At 41.7% G+C, this 20,538-nt stretch overlaps 1 protein-coding gene across 2 annotated transcripts; it reads left to right on the top strand.

Moving 5' to 3' along the window:
- The first annotated feature begins 409 nt into the window (after positions 1-409).
- Positions 410-17,536, top strand: LOC115847717 (zinc finger protein 432). 2 transcript variants are annotated; one of them, XM_030847831.3, is made up of 5 exons: positions 410-843; positions 2,306-2,493; positions 7,491-7,617; positions 9,332-9,427; positions 13,790-17,536. In XM_030847831.3, the coding sequence occupies exons 2-5, from the start codon at positions 2,479-2,481 to the stop codon at positions 15,508-15,510; spliced, it is 1,959 nt and encodes a 652-aa protein (XP_030703691.3). In that variant the 5' UTR covers positions 410-843; positions 2,306-2,478; the 3' UTR covers positions 15,511-17,536. The 2 variants fall into 2 exon arrangements, with proteins under 2 accessions (XP_030703691.3, XP_069900359.1); XM_070044258.1 differs by lacking the exon at positions 13,790-17,536 and adding an exon at positions 12,885-13,043.
- Positions 17,537-20,538: the final 3,002 nt, after the last annotated feature.

The raw sequence follows: 20,538 nt of genomic DNA, 5'->3' as shown, positions 1-20,538 counted from the left end.
TCACAACGTCCACCGTTTCCGCTCACTTTGTGATCGCTGCATCCCCCGTACTGTCACTTTTCCAAACCTTGGTCTTCCCCAAACACTTCCATCTGCCAGTTCCACGCCGAGCTCCGCAGACAGCATTTGCCCCGCAGTACGGACACCGAATCTCCTCTAAGAGGGCGGCGTCCACGGTGCTCCTGCCCAACGACTCAAACCCGAAACGGCTACAGCGCGCCGCCAGGGTTTTTTTTGCCAAGCACGCTTAAGTTTTCATACGGCCTCTAAATCTTTTCGCAATTAAACCAGTTATCGAGGTGTCCAGAAGCAATTTTAACTTCCCACGCAGCCGAGACGTCACAGCCGCTCAGAATGTACAGCGCCCTTTCGGTCTTGATGGGCTCCGGCCTTTGAAAAATTTGCGCCGTTCACGGTCCACAAGCGGGCCCTGTCCAAGCGGGCCCTGTCCATTCAGATGAATTTACCCCCACGTCATGTTTGCTTTGTATGAGCTCGAGCCTCTTAAAATCTCCCCATTTTCCTTTAAGGGGGCTGAGGTACCAGGAAATAGGAGAGTTTTCAGCCGTGGTCTCTCAGCGGCCGCCACGCCTTCTGTACGTCAGGTGCGCAAAGATGGCGACCCCAGGGCGCCGAGTCTGTGGTGGCGGCGCGGACGTATTACCTCATAAGGAAAAGCCGGAAACCCCCAATCCGTTCACCATAGAAACGCGGTAGAAACGCCGCTGACCCTCGTCGGTTGGTCTCGGGAGAGGGGGCTGGGCGAGGGGACCAGAAGTAAAAGGAGTTCGGGGAATAAAGTTAGGCCCTGAAGAGGTCGCTGCAGGTTCAGGAGAGAACCAGGTGGGTATGTGGGTCTGGCTGTAGAAAAGGCGGGGATGGGGGCGGTCTGTCGGCCTTTAGGTGGGCTGTGGCTCCTTTGAGTCTGGGAAGGTGGCGCAAGGGTGGATGGTGGTTTGGTTTTGTTTTTGAAGGGAGCGTGGAAGAGTCAGTACAATGTCTATGATCGGGGTGTCTTTGGGGTCAATCATGGGGGGCTCTGGTCATCAGCGATTAAAGGTCTGAAAAGATCAACTACCGAGAGTCCTGAGGTCAGGATTTAAGGTCTTCGGGGGTGATTGACAACTGGTGGCGTGGGGTTCGTCAATGAATGCGGAGACTTATTCGGGTTCCCGGATAATTTGGAGCTCAAAGGTCGAGGAACCGTTAATGGAGGTCAGTGTACGTGTTTATCTGACCTGGTTTGGTATTAATCAGGTGGGGTAATGGTCACTGTCTTTCGTGCAGGGATGTGTGACAGCAGAAGGCTCAGAGGCTCAGGAGCCCTGGTAGGTGCGTGTGTTGAGCCCAGACTTTGGCTGCTGGGACAGACTTGGTGAACGTTAGTTAACGTTCCCTGAAAGCTTCAGGTCCAAGTCCCTGCCCCACCACAAATTTTCTAATCCCTTTTGGCTCCCTACAGCACCCCTTCCTTTTGAACCCAAAGAAATGAAAATTTGGGGGAAGAACAATTCAGCATATTTCAATTTAGTAATCTTTTAATTTAAGTTTTGTTTTTATCACTCCTCCTGCAGGTTGACTGCATATTTCTTTTCAGGTTCTATATGTGAATATTTAAAGGCTGCTCCTTTCCCAGTATTTATATTTTTGAATTGTTTTTTAAATTTGTATTTATGGCTTATATTCCTTTTCTCTCTCTTCTTTTTTTGATGTGTTCATTGTCCCTCATATTAAAATGTGTATGTAAACAGGGGATATGAAGACTTTTTTTTTTTTTTTTTTTTTGTGGTACGCGGGTCTCTCACTGTTGTGGCCTCTCCGGCTGCGGAGCACAGGCTCCGGACGCGCAGGCTCAGCGGCCATGGCTCAGGGGCCCAGCCGCTCCGCGGCATGTGGGATCTTCCCGGACCGGGGCACGAACCCGTGTCCCCTGCATCGGCAGGCGGACTCTCAACCACTGCGCCACCAGGGAAGTCCCTATATGAAGACTTTTAAAGAGGCTGAGGGCATCAAAGTTTAAAGGAAAAATTTACAGTTTCTCACTGCCTAGATGGCCTCATTTCTATAATTGTCTGAAAATTACCTGCCACTGAAATATAGTACTGTGCTTATTCTCCTTTGCCACTTTCCCTTTCAAATTCATGCTACTTCCATATATTCAGAGAGTTAGGTTTCATTGGCCCAAGGTGTGAAATTATCTGGGGAATCAAATGAAGAGACAGAAATATTGGGGACCACGTGTTAAGGTGAGTGCACAGGAAGAAGGAATACAATTCCAGAAGTAATTTTGCTTTTCAACCCACAGGTGCTAACAAGAGACAAGATATGAATGAAGAAAGAGGAGTTTCCAGGACCTAGATATTGTTATTTCTAGGGATACTTTGGCGACGGTTATTTCCAGCTAGAAATTTTGGTATATCCAGAAGAGCCAAAGACAGAGCCTCTGCATTGCCAGCTATTTTCAGAGAACAGAAGAAAATGATCCAGGCCCAGGTGACTCATGTCTTGTTTTATTCTCTCCTTTATTCCTGAATGGATTTGTAGAGGCCTGTAAAAAAAAAAAAAATCAGTTCAGTATCTAGAGAGAAATAAATTTTGTAGATAAACTCCAAAGCCATGGCAAAGTAGGATCAAGAACATAGTGTTTATATGATTCCTAGTAAATGACTAGTGTTGGAACATAATGTGTAACTGTTACTGACTCTGTGTGTGCGCCGTGCCTATTTATAAATGCATGTGGGTTCATGTACATATCTGTGTACATAAATACGTCTGTTATGTTTTGTGCATCTGTGGAATTATACTCTAAAGAACATCCCTTTGGCCTGAGATAGTATAATTTAAGCATCTAATAGAATAATGACTGCAACTGTTTTGTGAATATTAGCTGTATAAAATTCCATTCGTCTACAATTGTACTCAAAGAAATCAGTCAAACTATGCAAAGCATTTAGATGAGTGTCTGTTACCAAAAGTCAGGTCTGGCTGCTTGCTGCTTGAAAGCCAATAACTCGAGAGGCAAGGTTGGTGGAAAGGAAAGTTTGTTTTATTCCAGAGGCTGGCAACTGGGGGAAGAGGGTGTACTTGTGTCCAGAGGCCAACTCCCCACTGCCAGTCAGTGGGCCAGAGCTTTTAAAGGGGAGTTTCAGGGCTGTATAGGCAGAGGGAGGGGGCTACATGCAGAAACAGCATAGTCAACTCTGGCCGCCATCTTGAAATCGGTCATGCCATGGTCTGATCAGCGTCATCTTGATTGTGGTGAGTACAGTTCATCTTTAGTTCCACGGTTGGTTTGTTCCCATTCCTTAAAGCCAGTTCTTAGAATTTTGACAGCTTATGTCATGGCTACAGTCTGGTCGTCATGTAGTTAACTTCTTCCAACTGGTGAGGGTTTCAGTATCTACAAAACAGCTCAAAGGATATGGCTTAGAATATTATCTATAGCCCTGGAAGAGGAACTAAAGGTCCTTGACTTTGTTTAATGACTAAGCTATTATTATTTGGTCTTGTTGGACTGTTTTCCTTTGTGTCTGCATTTTCTCACTTCTCTGATTAAATTTATTCTTTAAAGTTTTTCTGCAGTCAAAAGGCAGGCTGAGGACATGGTGGTGTGTGGTGTGTGTGTGCGTGTGTGTGTATCTATCTCTCCTGGGGAGGCCCCCTAGGGTCCTGCTCCTTTTCATGCCTGCTACATAGTAAGTGATGTGTGAGATCGTCCATGCCTTAAATCTTTGCCAGTACTTAATAATAGGACATTATCAAATTGTATAATTTCATCAATCTGGATGGTCCAGTGTTTATTCTTTTACCTTATTTTGCATTTACCTCATCATAGGTAAGGTTGAAATCCATGTTGTATATTTATTGGCCAGTTGGACTCTTTTTCTCTTGTGATATGCCTGTCCTTATCATTTTTACATTAGCAAAATGATTTTTTTTCTTACTGATTAATAGGAGTCATGCCTATCCATTACATATTGATTCTTTCTTTTGTTTATAAAAAATATTTTCCCAGCTTGTCACTTTTCTTTCAGCTTTATCCACGGTAACTTTTCAATGCAGACATTTTAATTTTTCCTCTTATAAAGTTTGCTACTTATTTTCTTTTATGGTTTTTGGTTTGTGACATGAACATAATTCATATTTGTCTCTATTTCTTTCACAGATTCTTTTGTTTTATGGCTAGGAATCTAAACAGGAGACAAACTATTTTTGAGTGTGAAATTAGGTAGGAACCTAAGGTTTTGTTTTTCCAAATGGAACCACATCTCACGTGAAAAAATTCAGAAGGTGGTAAGATCAGCAGTGTTAAGAGTTTGCCGCCTCTTTTAAAAAAGAAAAAGAAAAGAATTTGCTCAACCAAGTAACTCTTTTCTCTATGATGTAATCTCTGCAAGAACACAGAGATAGATTATCCCATCAGATTTCCCCTCATCTGGCAGCTTGGTTGACAAGTAGGTCTCATTTCATTCCCTGGTGGCATTTGGGCCTCGGCTGTATGGCCACAGGATCAGGACATTGAAGACATTCCACACTGCTGAACTGTAGTTATCCAGAACACTTCTAACACCAAATGTGGGGGTATTTTCCTCACACCTCCTAATTCTGTGACTCTCCAGACACCAACTGGGTGTCCTACAATTCAACTCAATCCTGCCACTAACTACCTGGAGTTAGCGTCAGATCCCACAAGGTAAGAGCTCAGTCCCACAAGACTGCCCCCACTTTAGGTGCCTGTCAAGAGTCCCAGGCTGTTACCTAAGCTTCTGATGACGAGCTCTAAATCCGGGGGTACCCACAACCCCCTGCTGAGGTTTGGTAATTCACTAGAATGACTCACAGAACTCAGGAAAGCTCTTTACGTACATTCACTGGTTTATTCTAAAGGCTACAACTCAGGAATAGCCAGATGGAAGAGATGCATAGCACGAGGTATGGGGGAAGGGGCGCGGAAGTTCCTCCCTGGGAGCACAACCCTGCCAGCACCTCTATGTGTTCACCAACCCGGAAGCTCTCTGAACCTGATGTTTTAGGGGGTTTTATGGTGGTTTTCTGATGTAGGCACAAACTGATTAAATCACTGGCTATTGGGGACTGAGCTCAACCCCCAATGCCAGTTCCCTCCCTGGAGGCTGGGGGTCTTTCTGGGGACCAGGAACCAGTCATCTCATGAGCACACAAAAGATACTCTTATCACCCTAGAGAGCCCACGGTTTTTTGGAACTGTGTTCCAGGAACCAGGGGCAAAGACCAAATATATATTCATCACAACATTTTTCTGGCTTCTGTTGTTTTCATTTCATCAATTTTGTCTTTCTTTTGATGGTAATGAGTCTTTTCTTTTTCTTTCTTTTTTTAATCCTTTCCTCATCATTTCTTTTTTTAAAATTTATTTATTTTTGGTTGCATCAGGTCTTTGTTGCTGCATGCGGGCTTTCTCTAGTTGCGGCGAGTGGGGGCTACTCTTCATTGCGGCATGCGGGCTTCTCATTGCAGTGGCTTCTCTTGTTGTGGAGCACAGGCTCTAGGCGTGCAGGCTTCAGTAGGTGTAGCACGTGGGCTCAGTAGTTGTGGCTCGCGGGCTCTATCGTGCAGGATCAGTAGTTGTGGCACACGGGCTTAGTTGCTCCACAGCATGTGGGATCTTCCTGGACCGGGGTTTGAACCCGTGTCCCCTGCATTGGCAGGCGGATTCTTAACCACTGCGCCACCAGGGAAGCCCGAGTCTTTTCTTTCTAGTTGGTTTCCGAATCTGACTTTTGCAAGTGATGTTCTATAGTTTCAGTCTCACTCATCTAGAAGCAGATTTCCTGCTTGGCTTTGCTGGCTGGCTAAGTCTGAGTTACAGGATGTTTAATCAGTTCTAAAGTTTTCTTAATTCCTGAGATCTTCATATCGCTTCTCTGTTTCTCTATAATCTCTTTCAAAAACTACGTAGAGGCCTATGTTAGACCTCAGTGTATTCTCCATATTTAGTAAACTCTCCTTTATATTTTCTGTCTCTTTCTGCATCTGCTTCATCTTTAGTTATTTTTTCAAGTGCATATTCCAGTTCACTCGTTATATTTTCAGTGTATCTAATATGATGTTAGCCTTTTGTGAAATAATAAGAAATATACACATTGGTCTCTGCCCCTAGTTCCTGACATAGAGCTCCTAAAACCCTTATAAATAGAGGTGCTCTGAGAATCTTCTGGTCTTTGACCCCAATTCCTAGCACAGAGTCCCTAAAATCCTTGTAATTTCCTAAATAATAAGAGTACTATGAGCTCCCATACAACTTCACTTATATGTGGGATCTAAAATATGACACAAGTGAACTTCTCTACAAAACAGAAACAGAATCACAGACATAGAGAACAGACTTATGGTTTCCAAGGGGGACTGGGGGTGATGGAGGGATGGAGTAGGAGTGTGGGATTAGCAGATGAAAACTATTCTATTTAGAATGGATAAACAACAAGGTCCTACTGTGTAGCACAGGGAACTATATTCAGTATCCTGTGATAAACCATAATGGAAAAGAATATGCAAAAGAATATATATATAACTGAATTACTTTGCTGTACAGCAGAAATTAACATGACATTGTAAATCAACTATATTTCAATAAAATTTTTTTAAAAAGAGTACTAAGAGCATATTTTGTTGTAAAATTTGGTCTTTGATCCTGGTTTCTGATACAGAGTTCCTAAATCCCTTGGAATTTCCTGGGTGATAGAAGTGCCTTTCTTTCTAATGAGGCAACACTTGAGGGGCTCCTGAATGGGACCTGTTTACCAGAAAGACCAAGCCATGATCAGAAGCTTGGAACCTTCCGTCTCATTCCCCATTATCCACAGAAGAGGGAGGGGCTAGAAATAGAGTTAATGATCAATCATGCCTACGTGATGAAGCCTCCATAAAAATCCCAAAGGTATGGGGTTTAGAGAGCTTCTGGGCTGGCGAACACATGGAGGTGCTGGAGGGGCACCAGGAGAGGGCACGGAAGCTCCAAGCTCCTTTCCACATACCTTGCCTTGAGCAGCTCTTGCATCTGGATGAAATCTGTATCCTTTATCATATGCTTTTATAATAAACTGGTGAACAGTAAGTAAACTCTTTTCCCGAGCTCTCTGGGCTGCTCCAGCAAGTTAATCAAACCCAAGGAGCATTGGAGGTTCACTGGAACCTCCAATCTATAGCTGGTTAGTCAGGAGCACAGGTGGCATCCTGGACTTGCATTTGGCATCTGGAGTGGGGTGGTGGTGAGGTCTCGTGGAACTGGGCTCTTACCCTGTGGCATGTGATGCTCTCTTCAGGTCGATCATGTCAGAATTAAATTGTAGGACACACAGCTGGTGTCAGAGAATTGCTTGGCGATGTGTTTAAAGAAACACATCGGAATTGGTGTCAAAATCATAGAAATATGAGCAGGACAGCTTCCTTTATGTTCCTTATGAGTCAGTCAAAGAGAAACACTCGCATTAAACAGGACTCTGTTATTACAGGAAACCCTGTCATTCAAGGATGTGGCCGTGGACTTCACGTGGGAGGAGTGGCAGCTCCTGGCCCCTCCTCAGAAGGACCTGTACCGGGACGTGATGCTGGAGAACTATAGCAACCTGCTGTCCGTGGGTGAGGACGGCTCCCCTGGGTCCCTCAGTGGGTCTCCAGTCAGTGGCCTTTCCTTCCTCAGCTGCTTACACTTGGAAGTCACTGCAGTGCCCTAATGGCAGATTCTCAGTCCCTCCTCTGGCTCCTGATAAAAGGTTGTATACAATGTGCCATGAGTTGTTTTTACTACCAACACAGCTGACACCAAATGTGTGGGGTTTTTTCTATCCCCAAAACCAATTCTCCTACTCTCCAGGTATGGACTGGGTGTCCCGAAACTCAATCCTTTTCTGACACTAACCACCCAGAGTCAGCCTCAGATCTCACAGGCTTACGGACTCAGTCCCGCAGGACTGCCCTCACTTCAGACACTAGGCGAACGGATTGGGTACCCAGGGTACCCACACTTCTGTCCGACTCGACCTTAAATCGGGCATTCCCACTCTCCATCCCTCAGGCTTGGTAATTTGCTAGAACGGCTCACAGAACTCAGGAAAGCACTTTACTTACCATTGCCAGTTTATTATAAAGGATAATAGCCAAATGGAAGAGATGCCCAGGGTGAGGTATGGGGGAAGGAGTGTGGGCCTTCCATGCCCGCTCCAATGTGTCACCTTTGATGTGATCACCAACCCGGGAGCTCCCCCAACCTGGTTTTTTAGGAGTTTTTGTGGCGATTTCATTGTGTAAGTGTGATTTCTTAATTCATTTGCCATGGGGGATTAACTCAATCTCTAGCCCCTTCCCTCCCCATGGAGGGGTTAGGGAGTTAGAGCTGAAATTTCCAACCTTCTACTCATGTCTTGGTCTTTCTGGCAGCCAGCCTCCACCCTGAAGCTCTCTAGGGACCCCCAGCCACCAGTCATCTCATTAGCACACAGAAGACACCCATCACTCTGGACACCAAAGGTGCTAGAAGTTCTTGTGTCAGGAACTGGAACTTAAACCAAATGCTGTAACAGAAGAGGTTCCTGCCAGCCCGTCACATAGGAAATTACAAGCGCTTTATTTTATTTTTATTATTTATTTATTTTAAAATTTTATTTATTTTTGTTTGTGCTGGGTCTTTGTTTTTGCATGCGGGCTTTTCTCTAGTTGCGGCAAGCGGGGGCTACTCTTCGTTGCGGTGCCTGGGTTTCTCATTGCGGTGGCTTCTCTTGTTTTGGAGCACGGGCTCTAGGCACGCAGGCTTAGTAGTTGCACGTGGGCTCTAGGTCACATGGGCTTCAGTAGTTGTGGTTTGCAAGCTCAGTGGTTGTGGTTCATGGACTCTAGAGGGCAGGCTCAGTAGTTGTGGCACGTGGGCTTAGTTGCTCAACAGCATGTGAGATCTTCCAGGACCAGGGCTCGAACCTGTGTCCCCTGCATTGGCAGGTGGATTCTTAACCACTGTGCCACCAGGGAAGTCCCTATTTTTATTTTTTGGTTGTGCCACGTGCCATCTCAGTTCCCTGACCAGGGATCAAACCCACGCCCCCTGCAGTGGAAGCACAGAGTCTTAACCACTGGACCACCAGGGAAGTCCCCACAAGGACTTTAGAAGCTCTGTGCCAGGAACTGGGGGCGGAGACCAAATATATATTATTATATCACAATATCCCATGAGTCTCTCCTGAGTGAAAAACCTCCGCTTGGCAGATGTGAAAAACGGTCCCTCAGATGTAACATTCTCCCGTCCCCACAGACCCCAGCCCAGTTCAGTGAGTCTCAGTCTTCTATCGTTTCCCATGAACAGGGTATCGGGTCAGCAAGCCAGATGCAATGTCCAAGTTGGAACGAGGGGAAGAACCGTGGACAATAGAAGATGAAATCCACAGTCAAACCTGTCCAGGTGAGTGAGGATCAGCTGGGTAACTGCAGACATCATAGTCAGTCAGTGCGAGAAGCCTGGGAGGGCGTCTGAGGATACTGTGCCTCCATGTATCTCTTTCCCCATAAAAGAACTTTTAGGTCTTGAGAGGTAAGTATACCCCTTTTTCTCTTCTGAGATCTGTTCCTTGCTGATTTTATTTTACATCTTGATTTTTGTTTGTTTGCCTCGTTTTCGTCTTCCTTGGATTCTGTAACCCTCTCCTTTGAACCCTGTCACAAATCCCTTCCACCTCCCTGGCTATGAAATTCCAGGACTCGCTCCAAGGAGAGATCTTTGAATTCATCACTGTTTTCTGACTACCGCACTCTCCTGCCCCACTGAGAAAGACAGACTTCCCTTCCTGACATCCAACTGCACCTTGTATTTTGCGCCCTCACAGTAACCTAGTCTATGACTGTGCATCAAGCCAGCTCCTTAGTTTCTCCACCACACTGCCCCCCACCACCATTCTGAGGTTCTTCAAAGGTATTGCTTTCCATTTTCTCAAAATTTTCCTTCAGTCTCATGAATTAAGCTCTATCTGTTTTCTGGCTGAGACTCCAAATTGCTATCTCCCTTACTATTGTCTATATTGTCTATACTTTGAGTTCTAGATGTTCTAGATCTTTTACTGGCCTAAGATTTCTGAGTTCCTGTATGAGGCATAGGAATCATCTTCTCTCCACAAAAAAAGCCCTTTCCACCATCCTATTTTAATGTTAGATTCTCTCTTAATATTGCATATCTTACCCTGTCCATGCTGGTATTATCTTGAATGTTATTCTCTGCCTATGGAGTTCTCATCTTAGAGGTCTCTGCTGTTGACTGTTTTAACTAGAAAAGACTGTTTTACATCTACATCAGTTCTGCCTAAGTCGCAGCTTATGTCTCCTTCAGTTTACTTCCTTCATACATTTGCTATTTCTGATTTTCCTTTGGCTCATCTTAGGTGTTAGCACTGTATTCATTTCCCTAAATCATTTGTTTTTCCCATTATATTCTTGTTTTTTTTTAACAGCTTTACTGAGATAATTCACATATGCTACAATTTGCCAACTTAAAGCATACAATTCATTGTTTTGTAGTATATTAAGAGAGTTATGTAACCATTACCAACAGCAACTTTGGAAGATTTTCATCACTTTATAAAAGTTTCCTCCTAAGCCTTCAGCCCTAGGCGAGCACTAATCTACTTTCTATCTCTGTAGATTTGCCTGTTCTGCATATTTAATATAAATAGAGTCATAAACTATGTGGTCTATTGTGAAAGACTTCTTTCATTTATCATAATGTTTTTGAAATTGTTCCATAGAAGTTCTAACATGTATCTGTAATTCATTCCTTTTTATTGCCAAATAATATTCCATTGTATGGATATACCACATTTTATTTACTCATTTATCTATTGATGGACATTTGGGTGGTATCCACTTTTTGGCTTTTTTGAATTATGCTGCTATGAACATTCATGTACAACTTTTTTGTGAACATATGTTTTCATTTTTCTTTGGTATATATCTAGGAGTGGAATTCTTAGGTCATATGGACTCTTGGAAGGGTCCAAATGTGGTGCTTCCAGACTCATGGTCGGCATTATGTCCTCCCAGCCATGATGTGTGATAATACACAGAGTATTGCCAACCAAAGGCTCAGCCTTTGGTATCCAGAGTTTTCATTGGGATTCAATCACACATTTCGCACATGGAAATATGTCTTTCGCCCCTCCAGAAGTCAGGCTAATACCTATAGTCTCCATTTCCTCCAAAGGTTGTAACTGATATGGTGTGGCCCAAAGCCCATGTCATAAATCACATTGTTAGAGTGTCTGGTGGCCAAAGCCACCAGGCAAACAAAGACACTCCTATCAGGCAGGACATTCCAGGGGCCTAGAGATCACCTCCCAGTAGCCAAGGGCAAGGGCCAGACCTCTCTTTGAGTGAGGTTCAGTCTTCACTGAAGGTAACTGTACAAATGAACAATAAAGGGATTCCTTTAGAAAAACAGAGGAAATAGAGCTTATAGTAATACAGTCAGAGTGGGAATGACAGCATGATATGTACAAGGTTTATCTACATTTTGAATTAGGAAGATGATGCCATGAGTTAGGAATGAAGGCATGAAATAAGAAATGTGCAAGCCCATGGGATTGACTATCAAAAGAGTGGCCTGAAGTCAGGCAAATGAAAGCCAGTGTTAGAAGGTCTCTTCAGGAGGAGGAGTGGAGTGGAAACATGGAATATTCACGGTGATGTACACTTTTCTTGCCAGGATGACTGTTTGGATTTGCTATGTGAGTAATTGAGGTAGCATAGTGGAGGGTTGGTAGGTTTTGTATTTTTATAGCTCTAGCCTGTCTTACCTTTTACCTGGGTGGCAGTAGGATAGCAATAATAAGGAACAGTCAGATGTTCTTAAAAAAAACCTGAAGGTAAAGCTGACACAACCTGGTCTTAAAGGAGGAAGTTGGTCCTTTAGTACAACCTGTTGCCAACCTAGATGCAAATGTAGAATTACTGAAGTAGATGCTGCTGGTGGCAAGTGAAGAGTTTATTAGGGACGTTGACATGGGAAAAATTTGGATACGACCTCTCTACTGAATGCAGAAAGTGATTGAAAAAGGCGACAGTTTCCATATTCCATTAGCTTCCAAAGATGACTACATGGTACACGGCCAGTTACAAAATTTCCTAACAGTCATTGTTGCCCTGTTTCACTATGAATGGAACATAGGATAACGTGACACAGATAGACTAAAGGTTAGAGTTTTGATTATACAAGTTATCCACTAATATGTTTGATGTTTTTGGAAAGTTAGTTTGATGGTGGTCTACAGAAGCAAATTTAGGAACAGGATTACAATGCAAGAGATTATTTCAGTTTACAGTCCTTTACAGTTAGTTGCCAGGTTACAAATACGTTTATTCTATACACCTTAGTATGCATAGTTCCCTGATTTCTGTAGTCAGAATTTGGATCCTCTAAGTGGGCTTAAAGAATCCCCAAACTCTTGAGTGTTGGAATGTCTTAAGACGTTGGTTCTGTACCATCATCATCTTTCATTCTACATGTCCTCCCAACACATCCAGTCCTCTTTTCTTGAATAGTATGCACATATTATTTCCACATTGTTTCCTCCACTTATACTTCCACTTGGCTTCTTGATTTCTGTACTACACATCTAATATCATCTCAAAGTTTAGGTTCCACAATGCACACTTTTTTTTCCTACATGTGGATTTCAGTAATCTTCCTCATCACAATTGGAGATGCTTTTACCAAACCATTGGCTCAAGCCATACAGTTAGTAGAGTAATCCTGGGTTCCTCACTTTCAAAGACCACTCTCTGCACTGACCCCATCAGTTAACCTTGCTTTTTCTTTCTTTCTTTTTTTTTTTTTAACATTTAAAAATTTTTTCTGGCTGTGTGCCATGCAGGATCTTAGTTCCCCTACCAGGGATGGAATCCACACCACCTGCAGTGGAAGCACTGGAAGTCTGGAGTCTTAACCACTGGACCGTCGGGGAAGCCCCAACCTTGCCTTTTCTTTATGCAAGTATTCAAAATATCCTCATTTCCTCCGCTTGCCACCATCTCCTTTGCTCCTTCAAACCACATTTAGCAATCTCCAACTCCCTACTTTTTTTCTTTTCTTCTTTTTCATTTGGGTTTCCCTAACAGGAATTATGAGAAGTGAAAGTAAGTAAGGCATATTTTATATATCCCAAACACCAACACAGTGCCTTTGTTCACTCCAAATAGTTTTGGAGTGAACAAATGCAAGCCTCATCATTTTGGATCAGTTGTCTCTTGCACCTCTGTGGTCTTGTGTCTTTTCAAGTTCTGTTCCTTCATACCCTCTCGTTTGCGCTAACCGTGACTTGCTCGGCAGTTCCCTGGTGGTCCAGTGGTTAAGACTCCATGCTTTCACTGCTGTGGGCCTGGGTTCAATCCCTACTCAGGGAGCCAAGATCCTGCAAGCCACACAGTGAGGCCAAAAAACAAACAAACAAAAAAACAACAACAACAAAAAAAGACTTGCATGTATTTTACTACCTCTGCATGTTTTGCAATTTCTTATTTAGAGAGCAGCCAAGTCTACATAGATTGTCAACTGCCTAACCTTATTGGTACATTAACTGTTTTTTTCCTTTTGGTTCGTTTATATTACTGTGTTTTTACCATGTGTAAGAAATAAGGAACATTTATACATGGTGTTTCTTTTATACTGTTATCATAGGGTTGCCACTAAAGTGCCATTTTTTTAAAAAACCAAGGAATTTTTAAAACAATTTTATTCCAAACAATAATAAAAAGGGCTCATTGTTCTCTTCTTTCCTAGAAACTGGCAACGTTGGTAATCATCTTCAGGGTGACTGGGAAAATCAAAGAATGCTGAAAGGTATAGAACAATACCAGGAACATAATGCATTTGGAAATCCTGTTCCTCAAAGCAAAAGTCATTTCTCTTTCAGGCAAAATCATGATATGTTTGAGTTCTATATAAAAACTTTGAAATCACATTTAAGTTTAGTCAGCCAGGGCCAAAGCTATGAAATTAAGAACTCTACTAAATGTAATGGAGATGGGAAATCATTTCTGCATGGTAAGCCTGAAGAATTTCATTCTCCAGTTCAATGCCCTGTAAGTGCAAAATCCATCAGTAGTAAGTCCCAAGTCATTAAGCACCAAGGAACTCACAATGCAGAGAAAGCCCACATATGCAGTGAATGTGGGAAAGCCTTTGTTAAGAAATCTCAGCTCACTGACCATCAGAGAGTTCATACAGGGGAGAAACCTTATGGATGCAGTATGTGTGCAAAAGTATTCTCCCGAAAGTCCAGGCTCAATGAACATCAGAGAATTCACAAGAGAGAGAAATCCTTTATATGCGGTGATTGTGGAAAAGTCTTCACCATGAAGAGCCGTCTGATCGAACACCAGCGAACTCACACTGGAGAGAAACCTTACATATGCAGTGACTGTGGAAAAGGCTTCCCAGGGAAGCGTAACCTCATTGTACATCAGCGAAATCATACTGGAGAGAAATGCTACATATGTAATGAATGCGGAAAAGGCTTCACTGGGAAGAGCATGCTTACTATACACCAGCGAACTCATACAGGAGAGAAACCCTACATCTGCAGTGAATGTGGGAAAGGCTTTACCACAAAGCACTATGTCATCATACACCAACGAAACCATACAGGAGAGAAACCCTACATATGCAATGAATGTGGGAAAGGTTTCACCATGAAGAGTCGTCTGATTGAACATCAGCGAACTCATACAGGAGAAAAGCCGTATGTGTGCAATGAATGTGGAAAAGGCTTTCCCAGGAAGAATAATCTGATTGTACATCAGAGAAATCATACAGTAGAGAAATCCTACGTATGTGGTGAATGTGGAAAAGGCTTCACCGTGAAGAGCATGCTCATCATACATCAACGAACTCACACTGGAGAGAAACCCTACATCTGCAGTGAATGTGGGAAAGGCTTCCCATTGAAGAGTCGGCTTGTTGTGCATCAGCGAACGCATACGGGTGAGAAACCTTATAGATGCAGCGAATGTGGGAAAGGCTTCATCGTGAATAGCGGACTGATGTTACATCAGCGAACTCACACTGGAGAGAAACCCTATATATGCAATAAATGTGGAAAAGGGTTTGCCTTTAAGAGCAATCTTGTGGTACATCAGCGAACTCATACTGGAGAGAAACCCTTTACATGCAATGAGTGTGGAAAAGGCTTCACAATGAAACGCTATCTCATCATACACCAGCAAATTCATATGGGAGAGAAGTCCTATATATGCAGTGAATGTGGAAAAGGTTTTGTCATGGAAACAGAACTCATTTTACATCAGCAAATTCATACTGGAGAGAAACCTTATGCCTGCAATGAATGTGGCAGAGGCTTCACTGTGAAAAGCCGTCTAGTCGTTCATCAGCGAACTCATACAGGAGAGAAACCTTTTGTATGCAGTGAATGTGGAAAAGGCTTCTCCTCAAAGAGGAATCTCATTGTACATCAGAGAACTCATAATGGAAACAAATCTTAACAAAGCAATGAATATAGTCACACCTACAGGAAGAAAATATGCCTTGTCCAACATCAGAGTGTTTCACGCAGGATAAACTACCTTTATATGTACTGACTGTGGAAAATCCTATTCATAATTGGTATTGGTCTCATTACCCACCAGAAAATTTACACAGGAGACAAATTGTATGTATGCAATTAATGTGAGAAAGCCTTCAACACAAATTCAGCACCCATCAGTACATCAGAGAGCTCATAAAAGAGAGAGACTCTGTGGATTCAGCAATTGGGGGTAACCTTTCTCTCATTTGTTAAGCCTTGTTAATACACACGAGAAACGTATAGGTCAAGGTACATAATCCTTTGCAGTGACTCTGAACTCATTATATATAAGTGTACTTGTTCAGGGTACAAACCATGATAGTTCAGTGAACTCATTAAACATCAGTGTGCTCTACTTGACTGTGGTCAGTGTAGATTAGCCTGTTGCTAGATTTCACCCTTGGGAAACTATGGAATTTGCATAGGAGTGAAATTTAATGAATGCAGAGAATGTGCTAGTGCCTTCAGTGATAAGTTACCTCACACTATATGTCTAAATTAACATGTAGGAAAAAGCTCTGATACATACAATGCAGAAAAGGCTTCAGGAAACATTTCTAGGTAATTATATGTCTGAAAAGTATATACTAAGATAAATCTTATGAATGGAGAGACTAGGAAAGCCTTCTGTGGGAATAAAAACCCTATCTCATCAGTGATCATAACAGATCACCAGTGAGCTCATTCATAGTAGCAATATGATGATCGTAGAAATAAAACCTCAATAGTTGCCTCATATGCATGCTGGAGAAAAATTTTCAGATGACAATGAACATGGCAGGATTTCGGTGATACATTCTGCCTCATCACTTCTCATGAATTCATACAGAAATAGAATAGTTTATGAACCCACTAAATGTGGAGTAACTTTAGCAAAATATCAGAGAATACTGAAGGAAAAAAGCCTCATGAAAATGACGTATATTTGAGTTTTCCCTCAGAAATCTAAACTTATTGTACACCTGATGTCCATTTTGGGACACAATACCTTGAACCATATTATCAATAATTCCATAATTTTAAAGTGGGCTCTTCTGAACACAAGCCCACCTTGTGTTTAGGGTTTTAATGTTATATACATTAAATTTTAATGTTATATACAATGCAGGAGTGTTCTGTGCCCACCTCATATCATTATATGATTCGCTCTTGCATTTCTTAGGCTCTAAATTCATCTCTTTCAGTCTGTGTATTTCAAAAGGAAAAGGAATATATTCATATATGTAATTCAACATGTTTGGATGTATTTATCCAAGTTTATAAGTAGCATTAAGTAGTTTACAAAAACACCTCAAAATGATTTTTCTAAAATTTGTTTTGAAATAGTTTTAGACTTACAAGAAATTGCAAAATATACAAAGTTCCAGAATACCCTTACTCAGCTTCTTCAGTGATATTATCTTACATAACCATAATACATCATCAAGACCAATAAAATGACATTGGTACAATACTGTTAAGTAAACTATAGACCTTATTTGGATTTCAATAGTTTTTGCATGCACTAATTTTTATGAGTTTTGTTTTGTTTTGTTTTTTGATATATAGAGTTCTAAGAAATTTTATCTCAGATATAGATTTCTGTAAACACCACCACAATTGGGATGTGGCATTGTGCCAACACAACATCCTCCTGCTACACTCTCCCCCAACCCTGACCCATGCTGACCACTGATCACACTCCAACACTCCAACTTTGCTATTTTAAGAATGCTATTAAAGTGGAATCATACAGTGTGTATCCTTTGATATAGGCTTTATTTCCCTCAGCAAATTGTCCTTAAGATCCATCCAATTTGTTGGGTGTATAAATAGTTTTACTTTTTGTTACTGACTAGAAATCTTTTGTATGGGTGTACCATGGGTTTGTTTATCTGTTCGCTGTTGACGGATGTCTGGGTTGTTTCCGGTGTTTCACTGTTTTGAATAAAAATCTATGAACATCTGTGTACCCAATTTTATGTGAACATAAGAATTTGTTTCTTTGGGATAAATACCCGGGAGTCATATGTATATGTTACGCTTGTGTTTAACTTTGTAAGAACCTGCCAACTTTTCCAGAGTGGCTGTACTAATTTACATTCCCACCAACAGTGTATGAATGCTCTGGCTGTTTCATGTCTTTTCTAGCACTTGGCACTGTCATATTTGATTCCAGCCATCCTATCAGGGGTGTGGTAGTATATAATGATGGGCTTACTTTACAATTCCCTAACAGCAAATGATATTCGACACTTATATACAAATTGAGAACCATATCAGGTAAACTTGTCGTGTTTGCTTTCAACCATCCAACATAATTTTTAAAACTCAAAAGGAGAATAGCCTATTATATTTGATGATATATTCACCCTTTCCATTCCTTTTTCTTCATTCCTGATGTCTTATGTTTCATATGTTTCCTTCTGTTATTTCTTTTTTGTCAGAGTCTCCTTTATCAATTCTTTTTGAGAAGGTCTACTGGCAACAAATTCTTAGTTTTCCTAGCAGTAGGGCTCTTCTTCTCTTGTCTCTATCCAGAGTCATTTCTTTGATATAATAAGGATATTTAGTTCAGTTTACAAATGGTGAGTCCTGCTTTTGGGGAGGGGGGAGAAAAAGGACATCTGTCAGACAGTACTGTGGCAGTATTCAATCTATGTTGAATACTATACCAATTCTATGTTGAGTAATTCATTCCTTTAAAAATATTTTTTGAGCATCTAGACTGTGCCAGGAACTGTTTTTGTCACTGGAGACACATCAGTGAACAAAACAGGCAAAGCCATGGCCTTCATGGAACATACAGTCTAGTGAAAGCGACTGAGTAAAATAAATACACATCAGAATTTCAGTTCTGTTAAATGCTGTGGAGAAATATTAAGCCTAGTATATAGGCTGTAATGGAGGAGCTATTTTAGAAAGGGTTTCCAAGGAAGGCTATTCTGCACAAATGTAATTTGAAACAATACCTAAGTGTACTGAGGGGAGCCAGCCAGCATAATATTTATGAGCCAAGAACACTCCAGACCTGTTTCCAAGTGTTTTCTCTGGGCTTCCTGCCTCACACCACGACCTAAGCCAGAACCTGTGGAACTGGGACCCAGGGCTCTGGGTTTATAAAGTGAGCTTTCTGATCTATATTTATTTATTTACTTGATCTATATTTAAATTTGAACATCTCTGCCCTAATTCCTGGGTTAGTGCTCCCACTCCCACCCCACACTGTCACAGGATGGATTCTGGGCAGATATTCTACAGCAAAGAATTAGACATGAGGGCCCCAGCAACCAGGCCCTCAGATGCTAGTATCTTGTCCTTCTGTGAACCTACATATGCTACCATGGCAAGGTCAGAGCAGCTCATTCCTGAAACTGATCAGTCAGGATCCCAGAATGGGCTGCCCAGGCTGCCCTGAGTTTTCTGGACCACATGTGTAACTCTACTTTCAGAGCTTGACATATCAGGTGAATGTGGCTAAAATTTAATCCCTGAAGGGAATGTAATATTATTAAGAAATTATGAAAACAATTCTTAATGTATAGAAATTAGAAAACATATATAAACAATACAGAAATTTTAAATCACCCATATTGTACCTAAGAGCCAAATACTGTTAACAATATATTCTCCAAATTTCAAATGCATGTAAGTATATTTTTACAAAAGAAAAATGAGACTAGTCTCTTTATAGTTACTATATTATGAACATCTACATCATTCAGTATTCTTCTAAAATCGATATTTTTATAATACTAAAGTAATACATAATTATTATACAAAGATATGTTAACAATGGAGAATTGCAAAAATTGGGAATGTGAAAACTTCTGATGTGCTCTACCCATAAGTAAAAACCCTAAAGTAATCCAAGCTAAATATTTTATTTAACTAATCGCAATTTTCAAAAAGACACTTATGGTTTGTTCCCATAAAAGGATCATAATATATGTACTATCCTGCAGATGCGTCTTATCCTCTGAAGAATATTTACCTTTCCTTATTTATACTGACAATCTTTCATTGTTATATACTGTTATGTTGAGTGGATGTTCCATAATTTACCAAAGTATTCATCTATCATTGTACATTTAGGTTTTTCTTTTTTATTACAAAAGCCTCTGTGGTTAATATTAAGAAAACTTTCACCAAATAAATGGGTGGAATATAATTGCTGGGTCAAATAGAATGAAAAATTTAAATTGGATCCAGGTTGCCTTCTAATAGTCCTCTTTAACTTAAATCCTCTACAATTAAACCTCCCACACCTGCATAAAAACAACATTTTAAAGTGTGCTCTTTTTTTAAATTTGTGAGCTATGCCAAGTATGATAATTGATTACCTCATAATTCTATATTCTCAAATGTCCCACTGTCACCATTTATTTTTGGAAGGAAACATGTAGTTCACTCATTTCCACCTTCACTTCATCCTCTTACCCACTAGAGGTTGCTATGTATCGATCCCACGCAGGTATCAGCATTTTTAATCGAACTCTGCCTTATTGGCTACGCCTATACAAAGGCTGTCTTAATTTCTTCTAAACTACAAAGGCCTTACCCACTCCACACACAACCGCTCTCTCCACAAGCCTAAGATATTAAGTGACGACTGCTTTTGTCAATTCCGTGGCCCCCGCCTCTCCAGCGATGTCTCGACTTCTACCTTTTTTTTTTTTTTTTTTTTTGCGGTACGCGGGCCCCTCACTGTTTTCGCCTCTCCCGTTGCGGAGCACAGGCTCCGGACGCGCAGGCTCAACGGCCATGGCTCACGGGCCTTAGCCTCTCCGCGGCATGTGGGATCTTCCCGGACCGGGGCACGAACCCGTGTCCCCTGCATCGGCAAGCGGACTCTCAACCACTGCGCCACCAGGAAAGCCCCAACTTCAACCTTTTTTAATCTTCCCAAGCAACCGCGGATCTAAGCCCTTTTCGGTCATAGGGACACCTGCCTTCTTCTAAGATG

Source organism: Globicephala melas, chromosome 19, assembly GCF_963455315.2.
Source record: "Globicephala melas chromosome 19, mGloMel1.2, whole genome shotgun sequence".
Lineage (NCBI taxonomy): Eukaryota > Metazoa > Chordata > Mammalia > Artiodactyla > Delphinidae > Globicephala > Globicephala melas.
This window is presented reverse-complemented; position numbering and strand designations above follow the sequence as displayed.

What these genes read in the sequence shown, in the direction of transcription:
- LOC115847717 (XM_030847831.3), top strand. An exon ending in TAGCAACCTGCTGTCCGTGG is followed by an intron (nt 7,618 to 9,331) that starts GTGAGGACGGCT and finishes TCCCATGAACAG; the next exon opens with GGTATCGGGTCAGCAAGCCA. An exon ending in CCACAGTCAAACCTGTCCAG is followed by an intron (nt 9,428 to 13,789) that starts GTGAGTGAGGAT and finishes CTTCTTTCCTAG; the next exon opens with AAACTGGCAACGTTGGTAAT.